Source organism: Rhizopus delemar, genomic scaffold (assembly GCF_000149305.1).
Source record: "Rhizopus delemar RA 99-880 supercont3.2 genomic scaffold, whole genome shotgun sequence".
NCBI classification, from domain to species: Eukaryota; Fungi; Mucoromycota; class Mucoromycetes; order Mucorales; family Rhizopodaceae; genus Rhizopus; species Rhizopus delemar.
In genome coordinates, this window is record NW_027137828.1 from 107376 (window position 1) to 135297 (window position 27922).

General features: G+C 34.2%; 10 protein-coding genes across 10 annotated transcripts; 6 read left to right on the plus strand and 4 right to left on the minus strand.

Moving 5' to 3' along the window:
- Positions 1-4244: 4244 nt before the first annotated feature.
- Positions 4245-4919, plus strand: RO3G_02263 (uncharacterized protein; the record flags this gene model as incomplete). Its single annotated transcript, XM_067656854.1, has 2 exons — positions 4245-4534; positions 4700-4919. 2 exons carry the CDS (start codon positions 4245-4247, stop codon positions 4917-4919), a joined length of 510 nt encoding a protein of 169 aa, XP_067512955.1.
- A 611-nt stretch (positions 4920-5530) lies between these two features.
- RO3G_02264 (uncharacterized protein) lies at positions 5531-7650 on the minus strand (the record flags this gene model as incomplete). Its single annotated transcript, XM_067656855.1, has 4 exons — positions 5531-5830; positions 5889-6263; positions 6318-6871; positions 6939-7650. The coding sequence occupies 4 exons, from the start codon at positions 7648-7650 to the stop codon at positions 5531-5533; spliced, it is 1941 nt and encodes a 646-aa protein (XP_067512956.1).
- A 5075-nt stretch (positions 7651-12725) lies between these two features.
- RO3G_02265 (uncharacterized protein) lies at positions 12726-13465 on the plus strand (the record flags this gene model as incomplete). Its single annotated transcript, XM_067656856.1, has 2 exons — positions 12726-13310; positions 13364-13465. 2 exons carry the CDS (start codon positions 12726-12728, stop codon positions 13463-13465), a joined length of 687 nt encoding a protein of 228 aa, XP_067512957.1.
- Positions 13466-14648: 1183 nt separating this feature from the next.
- On the minus strand, positions 14649-15988 carry RO3G_02266 (uncharacterized protein; the record flags this gene model as incomplete). The annotated part of the gene is made up of 6 exons (XM_067656857.1): positions 14649-14867; positions 14939-15081; positions 15137-15436; positions 15633-15681; positions 15792-15916; positions 15979-15988. The coding sequence occupies 6 exons, from the start codon at positions 15986-15988 to the stop codon at positions 14649-14651; spliced, it is 846 nt and encodes a 281-aa protein (XP_067512958.1).
- Positions 15989-19179: 3191 nt separating this feature from the next.
- On the plus strand, positions 19180-19533 carry RO3G_02267 (uncharacterized protein; the record flags this gene model as incomplete). The annotated part of the gene is made up of 1 exon (XM_067656858.1): positions 19180-19533. One exon carries the CDS (start codon positions 19180-19182, stop codon positions 19531-19533), a length of 354 nt encoding a protein of 117 aa, XP_067512959.1.
- A 461-nt stretch (positions 19534-19994) lies between these two features.
- Positions 19995-21324, minus strand: RO3G_02268 (uncharacterized protein; the record flags this gene model as incomplete). The annotated part of the gene is made up of 6 exons (XM_067656859.1): positions 19995-20075; positions 20146-20648; positions 20697-20868; positions 20921-21116; positions 21164-21250; positions 21296-21324. The coding sequence occupies 6 exons, from the start codon at positions 21322-21324 to the stop codon at positions 19995-19997; spliced, it is 1068 nt and encodes a 355-aa protein (XP_067512960.1).
- Positions 21325-22707: 1383 nt separating this feature from the next.
- RO3G_02269 (uncharacterized protein) lies at positions 22708-23048 on the plus strand (the record flags this gene model as incomplete). Its single annotated transcript, XM_067656860.1, has 2 exons — positions 22708-22747; positions 22807-23048. The coding sequence occupies 2 exons, from the start codon at positions 22708-22710 to the stop codon at positions 23046-23048; spliced, it is 282 nt and encodes a 93-aa protein (XP_067512961.1).
- A 166-nt stretch (positions 23049-23214) lies between these two features.
- On the plus strand, positions 23215-23843 carry RO3G_02270 (uncharacterized protein; the record flags this gene model as incomplete). Its single annotated transcript, XM_067656861.1, has 3 exons — positions 23215-23235; positions 23402-23465; positions 23689-23843. The coding sequence occupies 3 exons, from the start codon at positions 23215-23217 to the stop codon at positions 23841-23843; spliced, it is 240 nt and encodes a 79-aa protein (XP_067512962.1).
- A 985-nt stretch (positions 23844-24828) lies between these two features.
- Positions 24829-25862, plus strand: RO3G_02271 (uncharacterized protein; the record flags this gene model as incomplete). The annotated part of the gene is made up of 4 exons (XM_067656862.1): positions 24829-24894; positions 24962-25095; positions 25145-25218; positions 25630-25862. The coding sequence occupies 4 exons, from the start codon at positions 24829-24831 to the stop codon at positions 25860-25862; spliced, it is 507 nt and encodes a 168-aa protein (XP_067512963.1).
- Positions 25863-27410: 1548 nt separating this feature from the next.
- RO3G_02272 (uncharacterized protein) lies at positions 27411-27887 on the minus strand (the record flags this gene model as incomplete). Its single annotated transcript, XM_067656863.1, has 1 exon — positions 27411-27887. One exon carries the CDS (start codon positions 27885-27887, stop codon positions 27411-27413), a length of 477 nt encoding a protein of 158 aa, XP_067512964.1.
- Positions 27888-27922: the final 35 nt, after the last annotated feature.

Below are 27922 nucleotides of genomic sequence, written 5' to 3' on the forward strand. Positions count from 1 at the left end.
GAGAGCTTCCAAGTTGTCATAGATCATGGCGAAACCAGTGGTCTTTCCACCACCACAGTGGGTCTTGAAACCATAGACGGAAACAGCATCTTTAACTTTGCCAATTGAAGCCGTCAGCATTGTACTATTTCCGAAACTCTTATTGCTCATCTGAAGTGTCTTACATGCTTTACAAACATCCCCACAGGAAAAACCAACTTGTCTAATAGACTTATATTTTAGACATTATTCATGTTTTGGAGCAAAACAATTATAGAGTCCTTGAAGGTCACTTACAAAAATCATGTTGAGTGTATTTCTAATTCTTGAACTTGATCCTTTTTCTTCTGACTGGATGAGTTAAGAAAACCTCAAAATCAGAATTCTTTATCTTCATCACACAAAATTCTTTTTCCATCTTCAGACACAAAACTGAACATTTTTGAACTATTTATGGATGATGATGCTATACAAATTATAAATATAAATGAAATGGGCGCGGGCAATATCTAAAAACAGTATACATTGAGAGCTTCATTTTAAAAATAGAAGTAGATGAAGTTAGGTTGGATTAAAAATGTCTCCAAGTTGTTTCCTTAAATAAACACTCTGACTACGAAATCCTTTCAGATTGTGTATTTCTTAGTATGAAGAGGACGCCTGTACCACTTAAGAGTTTTCTAGGATCAAATAGGTTTCAGACTTGCTCTTACAAGACAAGAGATTGAATTATTAATTAATAAGGCGTAATACTACAAGTCTTATAGTGTTTATTTTTATACCAAGAAGAAAACTGTACGTAAGAATAGCTTTACAACTCAAATTACTAGATTGAATTCATTAATTTTTAAAAAAGTATTTGGACACTTGCCTTTTATTCTTCAAAATCAATGATATATGTAATTAATCTTTTTGCAGTATTTTTGTAATTTAAAAGAGAAAAAAAAAAGCTATTTAACAATTGTACCTTCACTTTGCTGTCCAAAAAAGAAGACGTCTATTTTATTGTTTATAAAAGTAAAATGGTCAAGAACATAGTTATAATGATCATCACTGTAAACTGCTCTTATAGAAACTACATGCTTACTTCAAACGATTGCTTTATACTGTGTTTTTATTCAAAAGGCATTCTCTCTTCCTTTGGCCTGTGTTTGACAAGCCTTGACTACACAGAATAGCCTTATTCAAAAAGATTTCACTGTCTATTGCAATCATGAAACACCTAAGAGGAGTTTAGTATTTACTTATAAAAAATAAAAATAAATAAAACTATACAGCTAAGCGATAGAATTGAATTTAATGCTGCAATAATTCTGCCTTTCATCGAATACAAAATACCACCTGATGAAAGACTTCAAAGTTACGGTTTATCAAAAAAGAAAATCAAATTATACAGTCTTGATAGATGTGGACTTTACCCTTTTTGTTTAAGAAAAAAGAATGAGCACAAAACCTCTACTTTAAAAATAAGAAATAAATTATTAAACGTGAAGCATAAAAATCAAAACAAGCCCAAATATTTTATTTTGTTTACTGTTCATCATTTCAAAACCGGCATATGCTAATCTTTTTAGAATTCTTAGAAACAACTCTTTTAAACTGATGTATATTATTTTCACAAAATATCCGTGCATCTTCAAGAAAAAAAAAACATAATTTCTTTATGCACAAAAAAAAAGAGAGAGAAGGAGAAGGGGAAGACTATATCAATTTAAGATTCAAACAATCTTCAAATCTAGCAGCTGAATATCTGCAGAGACCTCGAAAGTCGCTCAAAAGGATGTTTGTTGTATATATCATCAATTCTAGCTGACAATATATCTTTCTACAAAAACACTTTTCCTTTAAGTTTACTTTTCCATGTTGATTGATGCCATTCATTTGGAAGGTAAATACAGCCATGATTACGTTACTCAATACTTTCTGATATTAGCATTCTTGTGAGTGGAAATATTGTCCGTGACAATGTAGTTGCCCTTAAACTACTCATGCTGATACAAAATATCAAGAACATTTACAATGAAATTATGTTACTTAGTAACATTTCCCCCTTCAGCATTTCTAGCTGTCTGAGTGCTGCCTATCACGTTTTTTCCTTCGAAAAGACAGGTGCTCTTGGTCTTCTTACTTTTGATTTTTACTATACCATAAGTAGAAATAACATTCAAAATAAATGTTGTTCTGGTCCTTGTCTTAGGTACATATGCAAAAGCACGGCTTCCTTTCTTATCATGCTATAGAGCGCAGCATGTTCATTTAATTCTATTCATTTGTTGGTGCATTCATAACTATATTTAGCCGTTATCTTTGTTTTAATATGTTCCATAACAAAGAACAAGCAGTGCTATTTTAATCATTTAAGAGGATTAATAACCAAAATAAATTACAAGTAATAGAACCTTTTTAATAGAAGAAAAATAGCCTTTTATTTCCTTATTCTTTGTATATGTTTATAATTTTTAATTTGAGAAGTTGCAGCTTCACTTCTTTGTATTGATGCAGGATGATCAAGATTTTTTACTATATTTAACTTCCGTTTCTCCATTCAAAGTATTACTGCTGATGCTATTAATCAAAATGATAATAGCCAAAGTTGTATTATGACCAAAAAATATTATTAATATTAACTCTATGAACAAAGGAAATAACACTAAATATAAAGATGATTCAATGGAATACAATGTGATAGGTCTTCCGAGAAGTACCAATTATAAAGAAATAATGATTAAGCCCCCTTAAATTAAAGAAATTTTAATAAAGGATATCTTTTTTCTATCTAAAAAGCTCTATAGCTTTTGACTTATTTGGTTTTCACTACCTTAGAAAGATCACAACACCATATAAATCCCGGTCTATTTCCTTGTTTCTCTTCATACCTTTATATTGTTAACTTGTGGCAGCGTTAATTACATACACATTCAAACAGATAAATCATACTTGATATAAAGTAATAATTGATCCCTCACATTTTTCCCATTTCATTAGTGGTACCAGCCTTCATCATAAATAACTATTTTCTATCAAGTACTTCAGCTAGCATCATGAGCACTACTGGTGCCCTTGCTTCTGTTGATCTTATTTTGTTTAATCTTCTATTGATGATATTAAGTGAAATGAGCAGTATCAAGAGCGACTCGAGGATTCCATAAGCACCATCCATGCTACTACAATGCATGCTTAGTCCTTATCTAAATTCATATTTCTCTGTGCACTTCAAGATGATGACAATTTTGATATCGTTACTTACATTAACAAAAAGCTCTTTTCTGAGGTATGGTTATCCTTAGTACATTATCATCGTGGTCGTATGGGTGAGGCAACAACTCGCTGACTTGTATTTGTTAGTCAATGCATTCAAAGGTACCTCGATCATACTACCTATGAAAGGCCCGAGCTCAAATTTGCTCAACAATCATTTTCAGTGCAAGGACTGAAAATAAACACTGCTTATACCAATGATATTGAAGATCAATTTGGCAATCATTTTTGTCCCACAACCAATACCTTATTACAAATTCGCCAAAGAAAAGCAGACGTGATTAGATAATGGCGAGAAGAAGGAGTGGACAACGAAGTAATTTTCAACGAAGCATATGAGCAAATTACACTTTTGGCAAGACAATTCAAGGTAGCTTTAGCTTCTAGAATTATTGATCAATGTCGTATTTACCTTAGTAATTTCCTTAATGTTGTGTGAGATCACTCAAAAGATTCCAAAACTAACAATTTGATTATATATCGTATATAGCACTCTATGTTATGTGCGATAAACAGCCCACACAATTTATACCTTACTACCTCGGAACCTAAACCACATTATTATATTCGAATGCATAGTTTGCATTGAATAGACTCTTTTTCTTCATCTTTACTCAATAAAGAGTTTCAAGAGACTCATCAATTGTTTGACTTATTTGTTAGTTTTATTAATCGAGAGATATTAAGACGCCTATTCCACAATCCATCCTCTATCGAACTTCCTCTTCAAGATCCTATTTATAATCAGACTTTACAAAGACTAAAACCTATATGGGCTTTGTATACCGTCCAATATACATTCAAACAAAATAATGTGTATTGTGATGCCAAATTTAATTCATGTAAACCCATGATGTCTATCAGCTTGCTCACTTCTTTGAAGCTCCTGGCTTACCTATTTTTAGCTGCTTTCCTCTTGGCAGAACTTGCATACCTGCATATGCAACAATTTATAGTAAAATTCTCTGTCAAAATATTCGTAGCCGTAAATGATCCCCTGAGCCAAGATGATTCATATGAGTTCTGCAGCTTTGAAGCCTCAAGAAATTAGTAGGCTTCGTTTTCGTGGAACAATCCAAATGAATGGTGTAGGCGTCACAAGCCTTGAAAAAAGACAGGCTAGAAAGCATCGATACGTTGGTCTTCATAATGCTTTTGTAGAGTCAGCGCCTAATATAACATGCCTTAATGCACAACAACATGGAGAAATTACTGGTTGCTGTGCTACTATTGACCCAAAAAGACGAGTTCCTTTGTATTATGTACATGAAAACTCTACTGATGATACATCACGCACGTATAGATGCACCAAGCCTTGCCAAGATAAAAAAAAACAAAAAAAAAAAACAAAGAGGTATCGTCGCATCTGTCAAGCCGTTAAACTACAAAAAGTACAAAATGCTGAAGATACTCTTGTAAATTCTCGATCTTTAGATCTACAAATTTTTGAAGAATATCTTAGAAATCGTACAATGGTTACTGAATTGCTACAAAGACATTATACTGAGACTACAGCCAATCACTTGACTATGCATCTCTTGCATCGAAAATTGAAACTGTCCAAGTACATGAGAAGGCAGAAAGCTAGCGAGGATATGGTCGCCTATGTTGGACTGGTTATTATACTTAATGTTTTCTTCAAAAACTCCAATAAACTTTCAATAGCTTCAAAATTCCCTTGACTATAACGGTTTCCAAGAGAATTACACAGAACAATTAAAGTTGTTGTGGAAAAAGCCTCTCTTTATTTAATTTCGATAATGTAACGATATATATACTAATATTTTTCATATTTTAGGGAACATAAAGAACGTCACATGGAGGCACCATTTTACTTTCACTGCTACAAAAATAACCGCCCTTCACCTAATTGAAAAAGTAAATTTGGAAACGATGCTGTTTTTGTTATGGGTAACTATTCCGCTCCAAATATCTGGCACCAAGAGCCTATGAGAGGCGTAGGATTCAGAAGGCTGCTGAAGAAACATGGATTTTTAGTGTATTTGATTAAAGGATTCGAACAAGTCAGTGCCATCCTTCTTGTAATAATCGTAGTCTGACAACCTTCAATAAAGTACCGAATCCACGGCCATATCAAAGACGAAATTATTAAAATTGTTCGCCGGCTTTGAGGTAAAGTTTTTTTTTTGGTCAAAAAAACTCAATCAGGTAGTAGAAAGAGTTTTTAAAAAGCTTAGTGTTATGGTTTAAAGATCAGATGATATCCCACATCTAATTGTCCAGCAATAATATATACTTGGATGAAATCCTGGTGGCTGTAGTAACCGTTTATTTACAGTAAATGATTTTTTCTAGGTGCATTACGGTCTAACCAAATTTTGGCTCTATCTAAGTCTCCTTGTTCACTTTCAACTGCTTTCACACACCATCCCAACTCGTATTTATCCTCTGCTTCATTATACAATACGTCTGCCAAAAACTTCTTTTGGCTAATTGACTCATCAACACAAAAGTAGAGTTCCGGATTTGGGTTTGGCTTGTTTAATTCTCGAGGCAAGTTCTTGATCATTGGTATAAGTAAACTTGCGGCTGTTGTTGCATCCCTTTTATCATTTGTACTAGTGGCACAATACTTTTTGAACAGTTAGAATCTTAAAATGTGTTATTCACGAGGTTGCATTTTTTTGTACCTTATTTTGACACCATTTTTTCCCACATCCTTCGGTTAGCTGAGCATGGAGCTTTCTTGCTACTTTTTGGACTAATTTAGTATTCTTTGGGTCATCTTCAGACATCCAAAAGGGTCCAAAGCAGTATTGACATAAAGAAAGTCTATTTTTTGCTCTAGGTCTCGTACAATTCATATTACTGCAAGCAGGTGGAAGTGTTTGCTGTTGACGTTTGATTTCATGTACTTTTGCATGCACTTGGATATCTTTAATGGGTATAGGCTTGCTGCATTTTTGACATGTAATCGTACGTGATCCACAATAGCTTTCATGAGAACGTAGACCTAATAGCCTATCCCTAGGATCTAATGAAACAACACCTTGAGCAACCAAGGTCTATGCATACGGGAATAAGAAACAAAGTTTGCTATAAAAACAAGATAAACTTACGTGACAGTATTTGCAAATAATCATTTTCTCGGAACAATCTGTACACTTGTGCTCTGCCAATGATTCATACGAGTCGGTTGTAAAAGTGTTACAAACACACATCTTTGGTGTATGATAATATTCAACATGTTTTTTCTTGCCATCAATTGATCCAATTGCATCGCATTGATCACAATGCCAATGCTTTTCGAGCTCCTCACTTCCCTTTTTAAAGACTTTACCACATCCCCAAGGACAAACAGCATTATTGCGATAGCAAAATCCTTCGTGAAGCATCACTGTACGTTCCATAATCCATGCATGGCAGTTTTTGCACTGGACTTTGCCCTCCTTGTCGTCCTCTGGTTCCTCCATCTTGGTATCTGCCATTGCTTCATCTATTTCTTTTACTTCCCATGTTGTGACTGAGCTCTCTTCATAACCATGTATACCAACATATAGTATGTTTGCTTGTATATTCATCAACCTTAATAATCGCTCATTATCTGAACTCAAATCTGCCCATTCATAATTTTCCACTTTTGGATGCTTTGTTTTACTGCTGATAACAATATCTATTCTCCAAAAAAAAATGTTTAGTACAAAAAAAAAAATTCTTTTATCACTTTATCATTGCCTTACCAATATCTCCTTTTTCTACTGTTAATTTTAATTCTACATTTGTATTTTGACGCAACTTCAATGACCAATATCTGTAATCTTTGTAAGGCACGTCTGCGCTCAATACACTCTCATTCAATCCGACTTCTGACTTTGTATGATCTGATTGCTGATGACCTATATTTGCCGATCCCTCAATATCCACTTCAAGGTCCGTGTCATTAATCAACACTGCTTCTTGAGGCTTCAGCTCAGTCACTTGAAAAGGATAAGTCTGTTCACCATACCGACAAAAGAGTACCTGTCCCTTAGTGAGAGTATTATAATGTCCACGCAAATGAGCCTCAAGTGCTGCACGATAATCGGTAATATCTTGGTAGTTGTCCGACAAGGGCTTGAGTTGTGTCCAGGTGCCCTTGGGTAAGAGCTGAAGCTTGATGAGCACACGATCGCCCGCTTTCAGGCCAAGCGCTGTCATGATCCACTCGGGTAATTCAGCTGAATCGGATGAAGAAGAGGCAAATTCCTTAACACCGCAGTGAATAAAGGCACCAGAGTGAGGGTGGCGAAGTTCAAATGTTAATGGTGAGGGTAACGTACTGTGACCAGCTTTGGCAAGTAGTTGTTCCAATGCTATGGCTGGTAGCTTTATCTTGTCACCGTAGTTGAGATCTAAAGAAGCTTTTTGTACAAAGTAGTATGAATTCCAAGATATGGATTGTTGTTCCTCCATTGACTTTTTGTTTTATAAAAAATGATAAATAAAAGGAAGATTTAAAAAAAAAAGGAATTCGCTTCATTATTAAAAAGTGCTGGGTTATTACTAATCTTTCTGGAAGGAACACGTAAGCGCTACGCATAGACATTTCTAAATCAAGACACTGGCTGATTCAGCAAAAATAATTTTTGTCTTGTTATAAATAATATCCAAATAGATATAAAGGCTAAATGTCTTGGTAGATTATGAAAAGCTAATTGATGTTCATATAGTGGTTGTAGAATCAAATAAAAAGGTAAATTTGATGACACTCCGCTTTTTACAGCTGCTTAATATGGAAACCACAGATATGCGCAGTATATGGCCCGTCAGACTCTGGGACTCATGTTTTTTATCTTCGGCAAAATTTTATGAGGCAATTTCCTTTTCGAATTTTTTTTTTTAAGCATTGGTGAGTCCTATCACTTTGGAAAATGAGAATACTTGTTAAAAAACTAAAGTATTCGTCTGTCAGGTCTCATAGTAATAGGTCTTAATATTGACTTATCAAAATCGAGCTTTTGACAGTGGAGAGTAATTACCCAAAGACAGATTCAAACGCCTAAAGGGTTGACATGATTTAAAGAGGTAAGACAAAGTCAACGAAGCCATCAACAAAGGCTACTCATTCTGATTAATAGTTGTTGAGTTCAAAGTGCTTAAACTAGTTTATTGAGAAGAGGTAAAAGTATATAAGTGTGCATTTTCCAGACTTTTTTTTTACGTCTGCAATTATGGCTTTAAGGTGTTTAATACGCTCCTTCTCATGTGTAGTCATGGATTTTTAATGAATACAAATGACGATATATCGTTACAAGTGACTAAGAGAGAGCTGATTAGGAATGCCTTGCCTTCCTCTTTACTTTGGACAATAGTATCGAGTGTCTACCTCCTCATCTCTCTGCTGATTGTATACAATCTAAGGATTTCGAAAAATAGTACAAGAATTTGCTTACCCTCACAGTATTGTTTCGTATGAGAATAAACTGAAGTCAAATTCGCCTAAAAAAAAGTTACAAGAAAACATGTTGAGCTTTCATGATTATTTACCTCCATAGTGCCTTTTGTAATAGAGATTAACTAGTGAACATGTACTCCAAAAAATAAGGGCAAAAAGTAGTACCCTGCTTGCTAATAGATGCTTAATAAGTACATTGGTTTTTTATTATAAGTTTGCGCATCACTATTTTTTTAAAGTATGAGCTTTAAGACTACTGGTGCTCTCTAGGAATCGATCCTCTGACCATGTCTTTACCCTACTTATAATAACAATCCGCCCAGACTCTTATGTCATCACCTTCTTGCCGATGGGCTTGATTCTATTCAGCTGATCTTACTAATGAATTGTCTTTTGTATACGGATGATGTGGTTTTGTTGTTGACAATCATAAATGACAGTGCTCTTGCCACTTTGTAAATAGCACAGTCTCTAGAGTATTAATTAATCTCTAGTAAGTGCATAATTTTGGTGACAATTTCCAGCTTTTTCCATACTCTCTTTATGGTACTATCATGCCGCGTCAAGATACCTTCTCTTATCTGGGCATTCCCTTTAAGTCTGAAGGCTATTTTCACACACAACAATCTGCTACCACTAATGCTTCCATGGTTCTAATAACATAGGATCAACTTTCATCTATTGGTATCAATCCTAAAGACTTTAATCTGCTTCTTATCGTGTGTTTCTGCTCACAAATGGTTCGCTCATAATTCGCATATGGTCTTGCCTTTAATATCTTCACATCTTTTGGGATCATGTAGCTTGAAAAACGTTCAAAAACGCTACATGCTTACAGGTTTGGGTGGTTCTTCGCGTTTCTCTGTAAATAATATGCTACGTCTAGTAAAGCCTCCTATTGTGATAGAATGAACCAACGTAACCGATGCATTAGATGGTGCATTGAGTGACTGCCTAGTGTCAAACGCAAGCCTTTATCTGAATCAATCGCAGACGATAAAATATGCGATCCACTGTCTCCACAAGCACAGTCGGTTACAAATACCACTCAGTGTTGCAGGTTCCTTGTCTTTTCTTCTAAGCTTCCTAACCATCCACAAGTCGCGTACTTTCTATCCTGTTTCCTCTTGGATTACCGTTGTCTCGATGCATATTTCGTCTTCTTTGGAGTAGATGCATCATATCACCAAAAATTGTCTCTGTCTTATTCAGTTTCTGCAAAAAAAAAAAAAAAAAAAAAAAAAAATGTCTCTTGGATTGATGGCCTCAGAGCTCAAACCCGCGTTGATGACGCACTTTTTCTCCTTGCACCGCCACTTTTTTGTTCCTGATCCCCTCACACATCTTTTGATCTGATGTGGGCGATTAGGATGTATTGAAGACGCTGCGCGCCCATTAAAATTCTTTATTATGAATCAAATGAATCTTTAATAGAATCCATAATGCTGTACCACATTGATGAATGCAAGCAGCATCGAAAAATGGACGATGTTGTGCAAATGAGCTACTTTTTTTATCCTTTTTTTCCTTCTATATTTAGCGCAAATTTGCTACAATTGAGATGGAATAAAAGTCCGAATTTGTAGCAGACGATGATACAAACTTTCATGATGGTTGTATGTTTGTGTACACCGAGGTAAAGGCATCAAAGAGTATTAGAAATGCCAGAAAAAGACCTAGAAACTATTTTTATTTTACTGTGAAATCAATGATAGGTCACACTCTTGTTTTGACACTTGCTTTTCCAAGCAATCGATAAAAAAAAAAGAGTAGTGATTATCACGTAATGTTGTGAATTTGGCTACACTGATTCAGGTGCAAACACCAGGGTCTCCTTCATCCATTTAAATCTGGTTTGGTTTATGCCTTTAGGAACTTTATCAGTGCTTCTATTTCAGACATGACTTTCAAAAGACATTCTTGAAATTAGATGTAAAGCAAATCCATTCATACTCGAATATTCCTCTGCATTGTCAATAAAGACATTTGATCAAAAAGCAAGAAATGGGTTGGAATAGTAATCATGTCTATGATTTCAATGTGATATTATTAAAAAATTAACCTTATAATTAAAGCTCATGAAAAAAAAAAAAAAAAAAAAAAAATGAAAGCTGTGTCGCAAGCTGTAGACCAATGAATCCGAAAAAATGTATTTTATTACATCTGATTGCACTTGAAAACCTTACCATTTTTATTTTATTTTATTTTTTTAAAAAAAAGGGGGGATATGACTTATTATTCAACCTTGACTTTATAAAAGTCAGTTTTGTTTTTGTAATTCAGGGACTGTAATGGTCAACGAAAGGAATAAAAGACTGTTGACACGCGTTTATTTTTTTTATGATCCAGACTGCTTGTAAAATCTGGATTTCATATGCATTTAATATATTTCTGTTCATTAATCAACTTTATTCTTGCTATCATCACGAATATATAATCTCAATCAAACAAACACTATTCTTTATTAATTGAAAAGGAAACTGTGAGATGAACAAGACAAGACTAGGGCAAGACAACGGATGAATGAAAGCACAAGGTGACCCTGATTAAATAATCGGGTGCATTGCCCGCTCACTGTCCTTGCTGTAAAGAACAAGTTGTTTAAGCCAGATGCTGTATTCCCCTTTGGTTTAAGGGGAATAGAGTTGGTTTCAGAGCATTTTCTTCTCTTTTACAAGTCAATTTGATTCTAAAGACCTTTGAATAAAGATGACAAAGTCTATTAAAAAAAGACACATAAAAGGGCAAAATGAGATTAGTTAAAGAGACGAATGATTCTTTTTTTTTCTATAAAATTCTATACAAGTTGCATGTACGGACTATAAAACATATCGGAAACACATCAACTGTTCCTGACGCTCAATGTGTTTTATGAAACAGTTGCGATAAAACGGTATCAAAGAAACATGCCTGCGATTTGTAAAAAAGCAATTATCCTGTGACTGATTGTTTTTATATTCGCACGTACTTTATCTGTTATAAACAAGTACTTAAAACTTGTTTATTTCCTTGTGACAACAATAATAAAAACCTTGAAACATGTATTGAAACAGACATGTCTGTGCACAGCGTTTTAGTAATCAATTATGTATAAACAAAACAATTTTATTTATTTACTATTTCTTCACTTGTGAACAATGAAAAACATATAAAAAAAATGTTTGCAGTTTGAAATGATAGAAAAAGATGACATTATAAATACTGTAAATGAGTCATTAGAAGTGCTTTTGGATACATGATACTTACAGGACCACGACGCTATCAGGTGTGTGTACACAAAGTGAGGGAAAAAAAGAATTAGCGTGTAGCCGTAATGATTCTGAAAAGGAACTATGCATCACACAAACCATCCGATGACTTTTTCAACTATTTTTGAAAAAAAGGGGGGGGGCTTGTTTTACGGGTAAACTTTATAGAAATCAGGGAATAAAACAAAAGACGGTTTTACTTTAAAAATGGTCAAATAAAGTGTATACAAAGGATAAATAGGAAACGTTTTTTATTCGGGGGACATGTCCTGGTTGATTCGTGTATCACATTCCTTCTATTAGAATCAAGCAGTCAAATACGTGCGCGTGTCTTGCTTGGCTATCGAATTCTTTTCTCCTTTTTATATCCTTGGCAAAGAACAGTTCCAGATTCTACAAGTTTTACATTGTTTGGCTCAGCATCCTTCGTTGACAGCTGAAAGGGATAGGAAGAAAAATGGGGCTAAATGCAACTTTCTGACTGGTTCTTTTCCCTTCTGACTGAGTAACCACGGGAACTGGCTTATGTGGATTCAAAAGATGCGCAACACCCCTTTCTCTCTCTCTCTCTTTATGAAAAAGCCCTTGAAAGAATAGGATGAATACATAAAAAGTATTCATCGAGAATGCTGGTTGGTTAATTATCAGAAAAGGAAATAAAATTTATTTTGACCCTGAAAACATTTCAAAAATTTTTTTTTTAATTTCGGACTGTAATCTTTCCCCTTAATTTAGGCTATTCCGAACATCCGTCTCTGCTTATAAAAGAAACAGTTCGGAACAACTTTTTGAATTTTTTTTTTTTTTTTTTTATTTCTTTTTTTTTTTTCTAAAATAAATATTAAATGGATTATTTTGCATATACAGCCAAAAAGACAAAAGACAGTACATTAGTGATTCATGATTCTGGAAAGATACCTTGTCGACCGACTTGTATAAGATATTCTGCTTTTCTCTTTCAAGATCAACCACCTGTCTTATCAGCCTCACTACCTTCTCCTCCTATCACACCTCATGTTCCTACCATCTTACCTTCACTCTCACTTCCATCACCATCCGTATTAAGAAGACGTTTCAGTAATCCATCACACACCATACGTTCACCCAGACTTCATGTGCTTCTAGTAGATGATAATAGCATCAACCTTCAAATTCTCTCTCGCATGCTCAGCACACACATGTCAGATGTCTTTGAACACATTGAACTCGTCAAGAGTGGAGTGAAAGCATTGGATGTCTTGAAACGTCGTCCATTTGATTTAATCTTGATGGACATTGATATGCCTATTCTAAATGGCGTCGAAACAACACGTCAGATTCGATCATCCTCATCCAGTAGCATCTTACCTCATAATCGTGATATACCTATCGTTGCCGTGACAACGAATGATTCCGATGATTGGCGTCAATTGTATACTGAAGTTGGCATGGTAAATAAGCTGAATATTCGATCCATAAAGCGATTAACATAATTTATTATTAGAATGGTTGTATTAGTAAACCGATATTACTAAATGATTTAAAATCATCCTTGTCAAGCATATTAGATCTTGATTTAATTCATTCACCTTATACACCAGAATAATATTAGACATCATCCCCCCCATATTCTACCTATACCTTCATTCTCCTCCCCCACTCCTTCTTTTGTATATATAAATACTGCATCCCCTTTCCGTCTCCCCTTTTTACTGTTTGAAAACAAGATCGTAAATAAATAAATAAAAAAAAAAAGCTCTGTAAATAATAAATCTTGATTTTACAAATATATCCTTGTGTGGAACACTCGACTTTTTTATCATTTCTTTATTGGTTCAATCCATGTCGTGTTCACGGATGAAAAATAATGTTTTGTTTGTACAAGCAAACAGAAGCCGCACAGATAATCATAAGCAATTGGTGTTGTTTTTTAAAAGATTTCAAACAGCGTATTATTGCCAATTAAGTTTGATTTAGAAACACTGTCGGATTGGACAAGTTTGGATTTAGATAAAGTGGGTTCTCATCTGTTGGCCTCTCTTCAAATTCAATGATCCCATAAAATGGCATTCAGTACCGCACTTGCAGTTACACCAAATGAACTGGGCTTTTATCTCTTGTCTTGAAACGTCCACCCGTCTCCTGATAATTTATTGTCTGTACACCATTTCCGGAAATAGACTGCACACTGAGAAGAAGAAGATTGCATAGGGAAAGAATTCAGATTGCCTTGCCGAAATATTCGAATTACACCAGTAAAAAATAGAGATTGCACACACTTGAAGAATCGAGATGGCTCTCTCACAAGTTGATGATTGCACAGCTGTGCAATCTTAGAGAAGCTCTTTATTTAAGCATACTTGTAACTTTGAGTCCGAATAACGAACAAAATCCACAAAAGATCTTTCAAATAGACACTGTTACAAGCATCAACTATTCTTGAAGTCAAAATTTCCTCCTTCAACAGTTTACGTTATTCTCTGTTGCTTGATTTAACAGAACACTATATTTTGCTCACGCGTTTAGTTGTGTACGATATATAGACAGTCTTCCAACCAATCTGCTGTAAGGTAGATAATATCCTTCAATAAATATATTTGCTCTGCTTTAAACCAATATAGTAAAGACGAAAGATGAATTATGGGATTTTCTAGATAGTCCCCAAAAACAATTGATAAGTCTTTTTTAGAAGAGAAATACGAGCTTTCAAATGTATATTATGATATAAGGATACTGCTTTTAATACATATGATAATATAATAAATAGTAAACAAATAAAAACAAGATATTTACAAACTGCGGCTCATACAAATAGTTGCCTCGCATTGGTCATCTTGGGGTAAGAGGACGCCATAGGAGGCTCCTCTTGCTGGCTTTTTTAGGCTAGTGTTGACGAAGTCAAGAAGATCTTCGCCAGGATATTTGAGACCCAGAAGTTTCCCTATTCTTGCTTTATCATGTTCTCTTGCCATAGCTTCAATGGATTCTACTAACTTGGAAAGTAGATTCTATTTTAAACATATTAAAAACCATTTAGATAAGCTGCAAGCTCCTTCTCATTCAATTTTTGAACCCTTACCCTCAACATCCAGACAAAAACACCAAATGAAAGCACTTCGGCTTGGTCAAGCCACTCAAAAGGAACTTTGGCTTCGTATACCTTTTGGAAGGCATAAAGTTTGTTATTACAAACCTCAAGACTCCAAAGATAGATTGATTCCCCTAAATAAATAGAGTCACGTTATACAATCGCTTTATCTTTTGCAAAAAAACATACCTCGGGCATGTACGAATGGTACTCTCAACGTGATTGCTGTTTTGATTGCTGCTTTATGATATGCTTTGATTATATTATTAAGCATACTCAGCACTCCAAAGCAACCTTTTACATGGTCATAGCTAAAACGCGGAATGTCATTCGACTTGTACTTTCCAGAGACTTCCAACAAGCATATTTCTATGGTCTCGTCAAGTATGATCACACCATCAGCCTTATATTCTTCGCTAGAAGAAACTAGGACGTGTTCACCACAAATAAATGAGAGCTTGTCGTTATCCAGGGAATCAACTGCAAACTCTAGAGTTGGCCATAGGACATTAAAGCTGTAGTTGCTTTCACTGATCGCGATTCTTTTTTTTTTAGATTCTTTTTTTTTTTAGCAATGTCGTTCTACAGGTGGGCAAAGATAATGATCAGAAGTTATGGGAATATACAATGATGATCACTTGCAAAAAAAGAAAATAATCTCGAGCGAACAATGCTGCTTGGTTACTAGAACTAGTGCCTTCAATTGCTTCTCTTAACTCCCTGCTTGATTTGTTCTGAAAATAAAAAGACAGCAATTAGATACATCATACTTTACTTGCAGATTGAAGTTAAGTTAGTTACTCTACCTCGTCAACAGCGAGAAAGACACTTTGCACATATTCACTGCAGGCGGTAAATGGGCTCTCGACTTCATAAACATCGAGACCAAGATGCTCATACAGCTCATCAGGTATTGTTTGGCTGCACTTGATTGAATAGCCGCATTGTATGGCATGGTTTTTTTCAAGGCTATACAAATGATAAGCAATCAGCCTTTTTTTTTGTACCAATGAATTGGTCTTTAAACTTACCAATTTTCATGGCATGTGCACTAGTCCATGTACTGTCGCCATGCCTCCCATATGTTTTCTTCATTTTCAACGTCCCAATAGCAATCTTCATCGGTATGTTGAGTTGCCTGCAGAAGAACAATCCAGTTTAGTAATAGCATATAACTCCATTGATAATTATTTCTACCTTAATCTTCTTTCTTGTTCTGTCATCATCTATACAAATACATATATTCTTCGTATCAGTGCTATAGACGTATAGAAAAGAGAAAAGAATATGGAGCTGTTGCCTTTATTGCTATTGTTATTGATTGTCACTTCTCCATATATAAAGCCGAATTTGGTTCCGTAATTGTTGTGTACAATATTACTAGTATATCTTCCTTCTAATATAGTTTCATGACTATCGCGATTACCATGAGCAAGTAATGGTAGTTAAAAAAAGCTTTGTGCACCAGTTTTGTCCGTTACTGTATATAACTTTTTTCTTACTGTTAAAGCACATGTTGCTTTATAAACAACATTATTATTATTATCAACAACATTGCATTTTATTAACGCTCAATTAACTGGTGTTGGTGGTGGATGGTGGGAGGAAGCCAAGATCCGAGCCGTGAGGCGATGACGGCCGTTAAACGAGCATAGCGAGTAGGTCGACTACTAAAAGTTTTACAGAAATAAAGAAAAAGGGGAAAAGGTTAAAAATTTAGCTCTCTGCCAAAGAAGCAGCCATTTTTTTAAAAATCGGGGTTTAAATTCATTTACAGTGTTTGATCATTTTATAGTGTATTATATAGATTCAGGTGTTATCACAACGTCAGAGACCATAGATACCAATCTACTAGATAGAACGCATCTGAATACGATGTCAGAGCTGTATCTTGTTTAGGCTACTTTACATACTGCTACTTATCGATTTTTTGTTGTTGACTTTCTTCTTCAGCTCTCTATTGAGCAATTTTGGTCTGTGGCTAAGAGCAAGGTAAAAAGAGAGAAACTGTTGAAGGAGGAAATTTTGACTTCAAGAATAGTTGATGCTTGTAACAGTGTCTATTTGAAAGATCTTTTGTGGATTTTGTTCGTTATTCGGACTCAAAGTTACAAGTATGCTTAAATAAAGAGCTTCTCTAAGATTGCACAGCTGTGCAATCATCAACTTGTGAGAGAGCCATCTCGATTCTTCAAGTGTGTGCAATCTCTATTTTTTACTGGTGTAATTCGAATATTTCGGCAAGGCAATCTGAATTCTTTCCCTATGCAATCTTCTTCTTCTCAGTGTGCAGTCTATTTCCGGAAATGGTGTATTCATTGCCCTTTTTGAAAACCATCGTTCGTGCCACATGCTCATATACACACACCTTGTATTTGTCATGGGAATTGCCTTTATCCATCATCATCCATGCTCACAGGAAGAAGCATGTCCTGGTTTGGAGATAAATCGATGACAATCGACTGTAATGTCTCGATAGAAATGTATCGATTGGACTACTTGTGTACATAAGATTCGTATCATTTGTTTATCTGTGATGCCTCGTGCTTTTATTTTGGCACGAATTAAAGTTTAATATAACTTCATCTGTTTGCTTATGTTTTGTCTGTGGGTTATTTAAAGATGATACGAAACTGGCGAAACACGACACGGGTCTGTGTGTTTAATCTGTTCATAACAAATGATACAGTGTGATCATTCTTTTTTCTTCTTTTCTCTTGCAGCTATTTCAAATGACATCAAAACAAAAAACCTTGTCTGTTTATTGAACACATAGCCCCTCTTATCCTTACGCTTCTTCTTTTTTTTTTTTTTTTTTTTTTTTTTTTTTTTTTGCATAATATTTGATACAAATAGTAACTTTACAATTCTGTATTTATTCATTAAATAACAAATAATTCCATCTTATTCTTTAGTCCTTCTTTAAAGTATCCTGTAGCTAAGTAGAATGATGGATTGAATACCAGTGTTACAGGTTATAAAAATTAAAATATCATTAACGATTGTACATCAACAAATATGCTGTTCACCATTTAAAAAAGAACAATGTAAAACGTAAAAAAATAAACTTTTCTTCTTTATGTGTCATGTTGACTGTGATTCCAAAGGAGTGTTTCAAAAAGAAGATTGGATGATAAAAATCCCTAACAATTTCAATCTGTCCAAAAAAAAAAAAAAAAAAAAAAAAAAAAAAAAAGGACGTCTAGATTACAAATAGAAGGATTGTATTGATTCAAAATACTTTTTCAGATATATTTTAACTTATTATTTATTCATCAAGCATTTCACATATCCTATGAATTCCAATAAATGAGTTTCCAAAGATCATCTGGAATCCATCCGAAAAAGCTACTGAATTGACTGTGAATAGAGGCCCTTCTTTTTAAACATGATCATCAAGTCAATTCAATCGTCAAGTATCGTCTTTAATAGCATCCAAGGAATCTTTTTATTAAACAATTAGCCTAAAATGTACAGTGTAGATGGTTCATCTTGACCCAATCATGCTTTTGTTTTAAAAAAGAAAGTCTCTATTGTTAATCAAAGCCACACATGTCATTAACTATTGCCATTTCAAGACATTGTACAGATATGACTAGTCAGACATCTTTATCATGTCGACAACAGACAGGAATAGATCCATGCTGCTACTCCCCTCCTCCCCTTCCGTAGAGGGAAGGGACACGGATCAAATAATGAGTTACTATTTTGTTCATGTAAACATTACGTTTTCTGTAAATTAAGAGTTTTATGCAAGTTAATTCGTTCCATGGCAACCCAAATAGGGTTAATTGAAGCCAATGAACTCTTGATATTCTCTATTATCTTGATACATCCTGTTCATGTCAGTTGTTTGTTAACAGACAAAACGATCAATAGTCTTGTATGATCCAGTGAACAGCGGATCCGGGTGAATAGGACAACTTGATGTTTGGATCAGAAGCAGGAAAGAAGAAAGGATGGCCCTGACTAATTAAGGATAGTGATTGATATTAATTTATAAAAAAAAAGTTATGGCCTGCCATCTAATTACCTTTACTTCTCCTTGTTTTATTTTTCATATAAAAAAGACTCAATCTAGCAACAGACAACTCATTGAGCGTTGAACGCAAACCAGTCTTTTTTTCTTATATACATCTCGAGCAGGGCTCTTTTCTATCAAATCATATATGAAAACAATCAGCACATTGGTCATTTTTCTTTTCTGTTTGTCTTTGGTTGCTTGTCAACCAATGTTAAGGCCAAGAGGATTAAAAGGGTGTTACAAAAAGGCAACTTTGACACAGTACTGGATACCAAAAGAAGGAGACAAGGACATGTTGAACGATGGTAAGACTGTCACGTTAAATGGACCCAAGACAAAGAAACTCAAGACGGTGAAGGGTAAGACGATTTCAAAAGTAAGCAAGACTACTTTTGAGAAATTTCAAATGGAAGGAACAGGATTACTCAAGAGTGGAGTGATGGTCAACTTGGATAGCGGAGAAAATACGTTTTTGAAGGTCGATCGAAACAAGGCACCCTATGGTTTGGGTAGTAGTGATAACAATCCGTTGGTTCCTTGGGGTGAGCGTGGCCTCGAATGATGTGAAGGTTGGAACAAGGTTGTACATAAAGGAATTGGATGGTGTCAAGCTACCAGATGGTAAAAAGCACAATGGATGTGTTCGAGTGGATGATGAAGGCTGGAGTTTTGGTGGCTGTCAGCTTGATTTCTTTGTACTTCAATATACAGCTTACAAGAAATTACAAGATGTATTGCCTGATAAAGTCTCAGTAGAACAAAAGGATTGTAAAATATTAAATTATGTCACAAGTGCTGTTAAGGATTGGGCAGTGATTGATGATTAAATAAATTTTATTTGTTGTAAATGAGGTATATTTTATGTACAGAAATATCTATTTTCCAAATCTATCTCTTCTGATAGAGGTGAACAAGCATATTCAGAGGAAGGTGTTAGATCAGAAGGGGTAGTAAAAACGGGTAATAAATCAATTATTAAATCTTTCACATCCTGTTTACATTTTTCATCTTCTTTATCCATCTTCATCCTTCTTCTCTTCGGCCATTCTTGTTTAAAAATCGTAAAATGCCTTTCGCATCGAGGACATCTCTTTGGACACCAATCTGTGAATACAGCGCTTGGACTCCATGTCCATGTTGCTAATTCATGAACAAGTGATATTTCTGGACCTACTTGTTTTAAAATATTTTGCAGTGGACGATTACATGCTACACAATCCAATCGCTCATTTCCCTTCTTCATCTTTCGATGATTCCCATTCTTTTTTTCTCGTTTGTTTTGATCTTGTTCATCTTCTTTCTCTGTTTCGGTTGTCAAATCGGATGCTATGGATGATAAATCAGAAATGTCATCCAAAAATTGATCAAGTAAATCATCCTCTTCATCCTCATCCTCATCTTCCAACTTTTTATCAGCCTTGGGTGATAGCCCCACTGCGGAATCAGCTTTTGTAGACAAAGGAGGTGAAGATTGATACAAGTCGGGATTGACAACGATTGTTAGCTCTTGTTCTTTCTTTTTAAATAAATCCAATAGATTGTGGTGCTCATTATTATTGACATCGTTACAAATAAAATCAATACTCATCACTCTTGGCCTCTTTCGATAACCCTCGTCTTCTTCTATCATCGTACGCTTCGATCGTCGTCTTTGTTGTATGTTTGGATTCGTTTGTACTAGAGCAAATATAAATATTGGATTGTTATTGTCATACAAAAACAAACCTTCATGTGCAACAGTAAAATAACCCAAGCCATTCTTTTCACAACTCACGCATTTACATTTACAATTATTCTCTCCAAAATAATGGTGTCCATAGAACACCGTCAGTTCTTCACCACACTTAATTTCTTTTCTGGCCTGAAATACGATCGTGTTTTGTCCTTGAGTAATAAACTAAAATGCAAATAAATAAACATAAATAAAATACAATTCTCCCTTTCTTTACCCGACAATTAGAATCACAATCGTGATTAGCAAATCTCGCTGGTCCCAAAAAGAGAGTAGGGCTCAAGATGATACCGGAAAGTAAACTGATTTCATCTCCTCTTTGCCAATCTTTTGTAGCAATCAAACAAGCTTCAACTTTTTTTTCAGAATATCGTTTTGTGTCGCTTATTTCATAACCTGCGTTCGGCATATACCTTTGCGATATGATTATACTCTTTCTTTTGTCATCATCTCTACTTACATGTTTAAATAACGCTTCATGTGTTCAATGAATTCTTGTACTTCAATCGAACTCTTGCAAGATAAATAATGTTTAAAATAATCAAGTCTATAAAAAGAATAAGTTTATGTTGAGATGATAAAACTAGTTTACCTTAATATTTCATGAATAGCATTCATCATATTTGAATCTTTTAATATATTTCTTTGTATGATATCTAATATTTTTGTATTCGGCACTCTCGGTCTACGATGTTCATCATTCATTTTGATTGTATTAAACCAAAGATAAAAGTTGTCCAAGAAAACATCTGTTAATAAATCATCATATTTTAACAAGTCGTTATTATTCATCTCTCATTGAATATATAAAGAAAGAAAAGAAGAAAGAAAAGAAAATCATGCTTGATTCTTTCCTGGTGTTGATGATGATGAAATACTTTCGTACTCCGGTTACACATCATTTTTTCATCAGAGCGGAAGACAACACCGGTACATTGTAACACGAATAAGCTTGTACAGCATACCATGTCCCATTCAGTCACTTCAGAAAGTAAAGTCGTGGCTTCAGAATTTGATGTCGTGCAAAAAATGTTTCTGTCCAACAATGATGTCACTCGGGGACGCTCGGCCGTTTCTCCTTTTTTCTGATTACAATTTATTTTACAGACATTCGAAATGAGTATGCAATTTCTTTACAATGATGGACAAGGACATGTTCTTGATGAGTACGGAGTTGAGCCGATGGATCTTGTTGTTGACAAGGAGCTATTCGCTATTCAAACAATAAGTTCTCGTACTCCATTCCTGATGAATAAACTTCCAGAAAGAATTATGTAGCAAGCGACGCTATAAATTTTGATGAGAAAACAAGATTTTTTCATTTATTATTTTTTTTTAGCGAATGCTTAAATGCTTCTGCAGCCGCAAGACAATTAAGTATTCATATCCATGCAGCTCAGAGATGGGTCAAACGCTATTATAAAGATCCTGAAAGCATTTTCGAAAAAAAAAAAAAAAAAAAAAAAAAAAAAAAAAAAAAAAAAAAAAAGAAAAAATTAGGACGACATTGTATTCTTGGAAATGAACATAAGGATTTTGATTTGCATTACATTAATGAAAATCCTTCTGCTGTTTTAACTGAAGTAGTTGAGCATTTATCGCAAAACTTTGGAGATCTCAACGTCTCTCTCGTAGTACTATTTATAACTTCATGACAACTCAATGTAATATATCTATTAAGCAGGCACAATTCCAACCTGTAGGAAGAAACAGCAAGGAGAGCATTAGTATTTCGACCAAATGAACTTGCTTATTTCGTCCATTTGTGTGCTTTTATTTCGACTAAAGTGGAAAGAACTTTTCAACTAAAAATAAAAATTAGTTCAACCAAGTTGTACAGAGTGTTCTACTGCATGGTCGAATAAAAGACGCTCAAAGAAGGATTTTGGATGCCTAATCCAGCCTTGACAGTCCTCGGGAGTCACCTTCTCCGCAGCCTCTCTTGTTCTTACTACTAAGTTGTTGTGACCTGTCGTCGTAGATCTGCGAACAAGTGTCTTCACCATGAATCAAGACTCTTTTATTGGGTTTAAGAAAGGAGAAGGTAAGGTGGAAGGTATATTACCCTATACCCCTCTGTGTTCTATTCAGGCTTATAGATAGGTGCATTATCCATGACTAAATTGCAACCCTTCAAGTTGTGTATATCAAGTACATCCATGACGTGTATAAGAAATGCCATGAATTTCTTCCACTTTATACCAGCTTTAGTTACCTTAGGCCCAATATTGACAACGCCAAAGAAACAAATTGTGCCTAGTATGGAAACTGGCAGTTGCTATTACAATTTTTTCAGGCTCACCTTTCTTGGATCTGCTCTGACCTTCTTACAATATGAAGATTGAATCCAGATTCATCAATAAAAATACAGTTTTGCATAAAACTGATGCTAGAAGGTCTTTATCCCACGCCTCAACAGTTCTAAAACTCAGTTCAATAACGTCAGAAAGGAAAGGAGCTATGTATGAGCACATGTGTATTACATTACGAAATATCATTTGAATCGTTACAATGTTGTATGAAACTAGAATGGTGATTTAAGTTGCTATAAGGTCAGGATAGGTTGTTATAAGGTGAAGAAAGGTTGCTATACGGTGAAGAGAGTATTGTGCTCCAAAGATAATCATGATATAGCAATCAAGCATCATTAACGATTAATAGTGCGAATATATGGAACTGTAGACTTATTAACATGTAGTATATTTACCAAAATGGACTGGTGAATGAGGAGCAAGTGCTTAAATTAAATTATGTAAAGACCAGTAGCGTTTAGCCATCTGCATAATGCTGTGAACATTTCGCCATCCGCATAGTGCATATATTAATATCTACGCTGTGAAAAGTATATAAACTCTGGACATATATTATTAAACAAAGTCATATACAATTTTGGATCCTATTGAAATCTCCATTTTATCTTTGTGAACAAAACATTTATCATGGAAATATCAAAAAACCAAGCAATATGTATGCTTTTTTATGTAGATTATACTGAAGAAAACCTTAGAAAATGCAAAAGAAAAATGAAAGATTTTGGAAATGTTGAAGTTTGCTACAATATCAAACCAACTGAACCTGTTTTGGTCTCAATAGAAAGGATTCATGAAAAGCCTCAATTATATCATTTATATTCTGAATAGATTCGTAAATATTTGTTTAGACATTTTTATAAATACCCTTCGATTGTCAAATCTGTCTAGTATCTTTTGGTCGTTTTTTATATTTTGAGCATCAAAAATAAAGACCTCATTGTTGGTAGCAAAAGTTTCAATACCAATTTTTTTGATGACAGGATTATCTTCAATCAATTTCAATAAATCACTGCTTCTTGTTATAAGCCCAGCAAAGTCAATTGATGTTAGGCAAATATCATGATCACAGATGTTTAAATACTCCAAGAGGTCTTGGGTGTTGCCATTGACATTTTTAAGTTTTCCATTATTTCATTGTTAGGCTTTACATCACGCTTTGTAAAAGGTGTGGATGCCTAACTTGATGTGGACACGTATACCCTTGAAGCAAAAGATCGTTTCTTTAGATTTCCAACCATTAATTGTATTAATCGAGCTACATTTTCAGTGTTATTGTCGATTGGAGACTTGCGGATGTAGTCCACAAGCTCGAAACCGTCACAAACAAGCTTCTTCAAAGAGTTTTGGTATTTTGGAAGATATGTGGTAATGAAGGTCACTAAGTCATCTTCAAATAAACAGGTTAGAATTTTTTTTTATAAAAAGCCTTTAGACAAAAGAAGATTTCCTTAACCTTTTTTTAATATTGGCGGCCTCCATCAAAATAGACTATTTTGCTTTTAAATAAAGTTGTCTCATTGCACTCACACAGTACAAAGTCATTTGATTTATTTCCGTTGTGTTAAGAGCGTGATTTAGTTTGTTGATTTAGATTATGTAAGCATTCATACCGTGTACAAGTAGTAGAGAGTAATATTCAAGTTTTAAAGATTTAGTTTACAGAGATACAATACAGACATATTTTGATAAAATAGTAAAATAAAAAACACCTTCTATAGTATTTTAAAAGTTTTTATAGAAAAATATTTGTTGTGTAATTTTGGCTTGTCTTTTCTTTCGTAGGACGACTTCCATTTTCTTTTCTTCTTTTTTTATGGATACAAATTTTAATGTTCATAAAAGCTCTCCAAAGAGTACAAGGAATAAGAGTGAAGCAAGTGTACGAAACAGTGACTTAAATATAAATGATATTAGCATAAAGAATTGTAAGCAAATAGTTTCAATAGGTTTTTCTGGATTTGATTGATAGCAACCTTATCCAAGACAGGAGTCTGTTCAAAGGATTGTTGACAATGAGTTTTCCATATGAATTGGATGGCTGTAGCAAAAAAATTATAGATTGTAAACTTGTCATGATAATGTAAGATGTAATGCTTTGAAAGTCCAAGTATAGATAAATTCTAATATAGTAAGTTGCAGTTAGGAGCTTTAGGGTTTGACAAGTATTTCTTGAAAGACAATTCCCATTTGAAATGGATATACAGTAATTGGAAATAGGATTGGGGCTTTTTATAGTAATTTGGAGACTCTTTGCAAAATTGAACCTTTTTAGGAAATTGTTTGAGACTTTTCAAAATGGTATAAGGATGCTTGGAGTTTTTTTTTTTTTTTTTTTTTTTTTCTTTGCGAGAAAGATTGTAAAAATACTGAAACTTATTCATACCCAAAGTGAGGTTTATTGATGCTTAAAATGAGATGTATTGAACTTCAGAATGACGCTTTGTGGTACTCATAATGGGACTTACTGAAAGAGAAAGTCCTCGGTATCATTGTTAACATTAAAAGCTATAGTACCTGTAGTTAAAATATATATTGGTAAATTGTTGATCTCTACTTTAATATTCATCTTTCTCTCATTTCTGCAATGTGTATAGTAATTTTTTTCATTATAAAGGCAAAAAACAGCTTAAAAAACATGACGCTCCTAATATTATGAAAACATTTCAAGAAAACGAAAGCATAGTTACTTATCTCATGGAGCTTGACGATATAGATGCGAGTGTAGAAGAAAAGCTGGTTGCAGAAACCACTGACAATGTTCAAAAGAAAGAAAAGGAGGAGCTTCGCAGCAACTGGTCTATTTTTACTAACTCATACAACAGTTATGGAAGGAGGCGCTATCCATAACAAAGTGGAAGCCGTTCATTTCATAATCCCTTATCCATAATACTCATTTTGTCTGATGTATATCTCAAACAAAACCATTTAGAGTTTTTATGAGCATCGGATTATCTAGATTGCTAGCTTTTCTTTTGTAGCTTGTGTATCACGACTTTTGATGGATATAGAATTTTTATATAATATCTGCGTACATAATTACAAATGGCTTTCTTACACTTTTAAAGCTAAAAGATATCACAACAATAGGAATATCAATCGTGATAGATGTCTTCAAGTGTGATTTTTTTCCCCAGCATTTGAATTCTCATCTCATTATCTTCAATAGTTTTTATCAACGTTTGATTTTACTCCTCAATATCGCCTAGTGTTCTTTTTAATCTGTTTATCGTCCTTTTCAAAGGTATTTTTCATTGTCTTATACAAAAAAAATGCCACTCAGGTGCTAAATTTCCATTACGGCACTGCTGTGAACAGGCAGAGACATCGTTGTCAGCAGATGATTGAGGCTCATTATGAAATTGTTATGAGTTTACAGAGGTATTATCATCTGCGGGAGATTAGTGGTTCATTATGTGATTGTTGTGAATCGATAGAGTGTCATGTTTTAACATGTTAATAAGATACTGTCTTGCTGTTCTGGATTAAATCTTTACAAACGAGTTTGAATAAGAATAGATCCTGATAATTAGTAACTACCCTGAATAACACGCTTCAGTTTATATCCAGACAGTTCATTACTAACATCAGTTTATAAAATTTTTCTTATACATGTCAAACCATATCGGTCATAGCTATCTTTTGTCATCTCATTTCAGGTCTTGCTCAAACTAATATAAATAGTCTTGAAGTCTTTCTTTAATAAAAGTGTGTAAATTTAAAACTATTTTTCGGTTTTATTAGTTCTTTTTATTTCTATTGTTTGTATATTTAAAATACTTCACAGAAGTTATCATTATTAGCATTAGAAAGAAAAGACATGCAACAGCAAGCTTGTTCAGTTGCCGCATCGCTCACGATAAGCCCTGTCAGGCTATTGCCCGAAATAAGAAACTAGAATAAAAGTTTTTCTAATGTAATGAGTTGGTATATATTTTGCTTACATATTTCACTGATTCATTGATTGTAAGCGAAGTTCTTACAGTTACACTCGGTAAAAATGGGCAAATAATTCGCTCTTGGTATGTGTAAAAAAAGTAATCGCCTCTTTTCTTCAATATATGAACAGGTTTAGCACGCGGCAATTTGAAGTTTCCCATTAACTGTTGATTTGTTCAACTTATTAATGCATCTCCTGGTATATAGCAATGTGTCGTTCTCAACCAGCATCTGTTGCATTTCATTTTTTAATGAATAAGGAAAAGATGTATCTTGGAGAAATGTCCTAGTTTCATGTGCCATAGAGAGACACAGTCATATGTTGCGCGAGAGAATAATTTTTTTAGAAGATATTAAGCCATATTAAAACGAATTTCTGTTAACATGTTAACAATAGCAGTAAAAAATAAGTCTTTAATTTCTTCTATAATAAATAATAATAAACAATAAATGCAAGTATTAAGTATGAATATGATGATGATGAGCGTATGTATAGCTGGATACTTTTTGGTGTAGATGAGGAATCGTAAATGAATCATGAGCGTGAAATGAGGAGCAGGTTGAAGAAATTCCTGAAGGAGTGCTATTATGGGCATAATCATCAACAAGAGATGGCATCGATAAATCAACATGCTTCTTTCTTGTCTTATCACGTTCTTCAAGTAAGGCTTTGGCTTCTGCATCATAGTCACGATTTGGATCAATGGGCTCAGGTTCTTCTGTAAAATAGCCTAATTCTTCAAAGAATATATGCAAATCTGTCGCTTGAATGTGGTTTTCTTCATCCACTATGCATTCTTCTGGATTAAGAGGTACAATAGTAGCCAAGTTCTCTTGACATTCACAATCATCTATCCAATAAGTTTCTTCTTGGTCACAACAATTGTAATCGTATTCGTCTTCTTCAGGTGTAAGGCTAATAAACTCTAGTGACATTGTTGATTCATTTAATAAAAAAAGACCAACAAAAG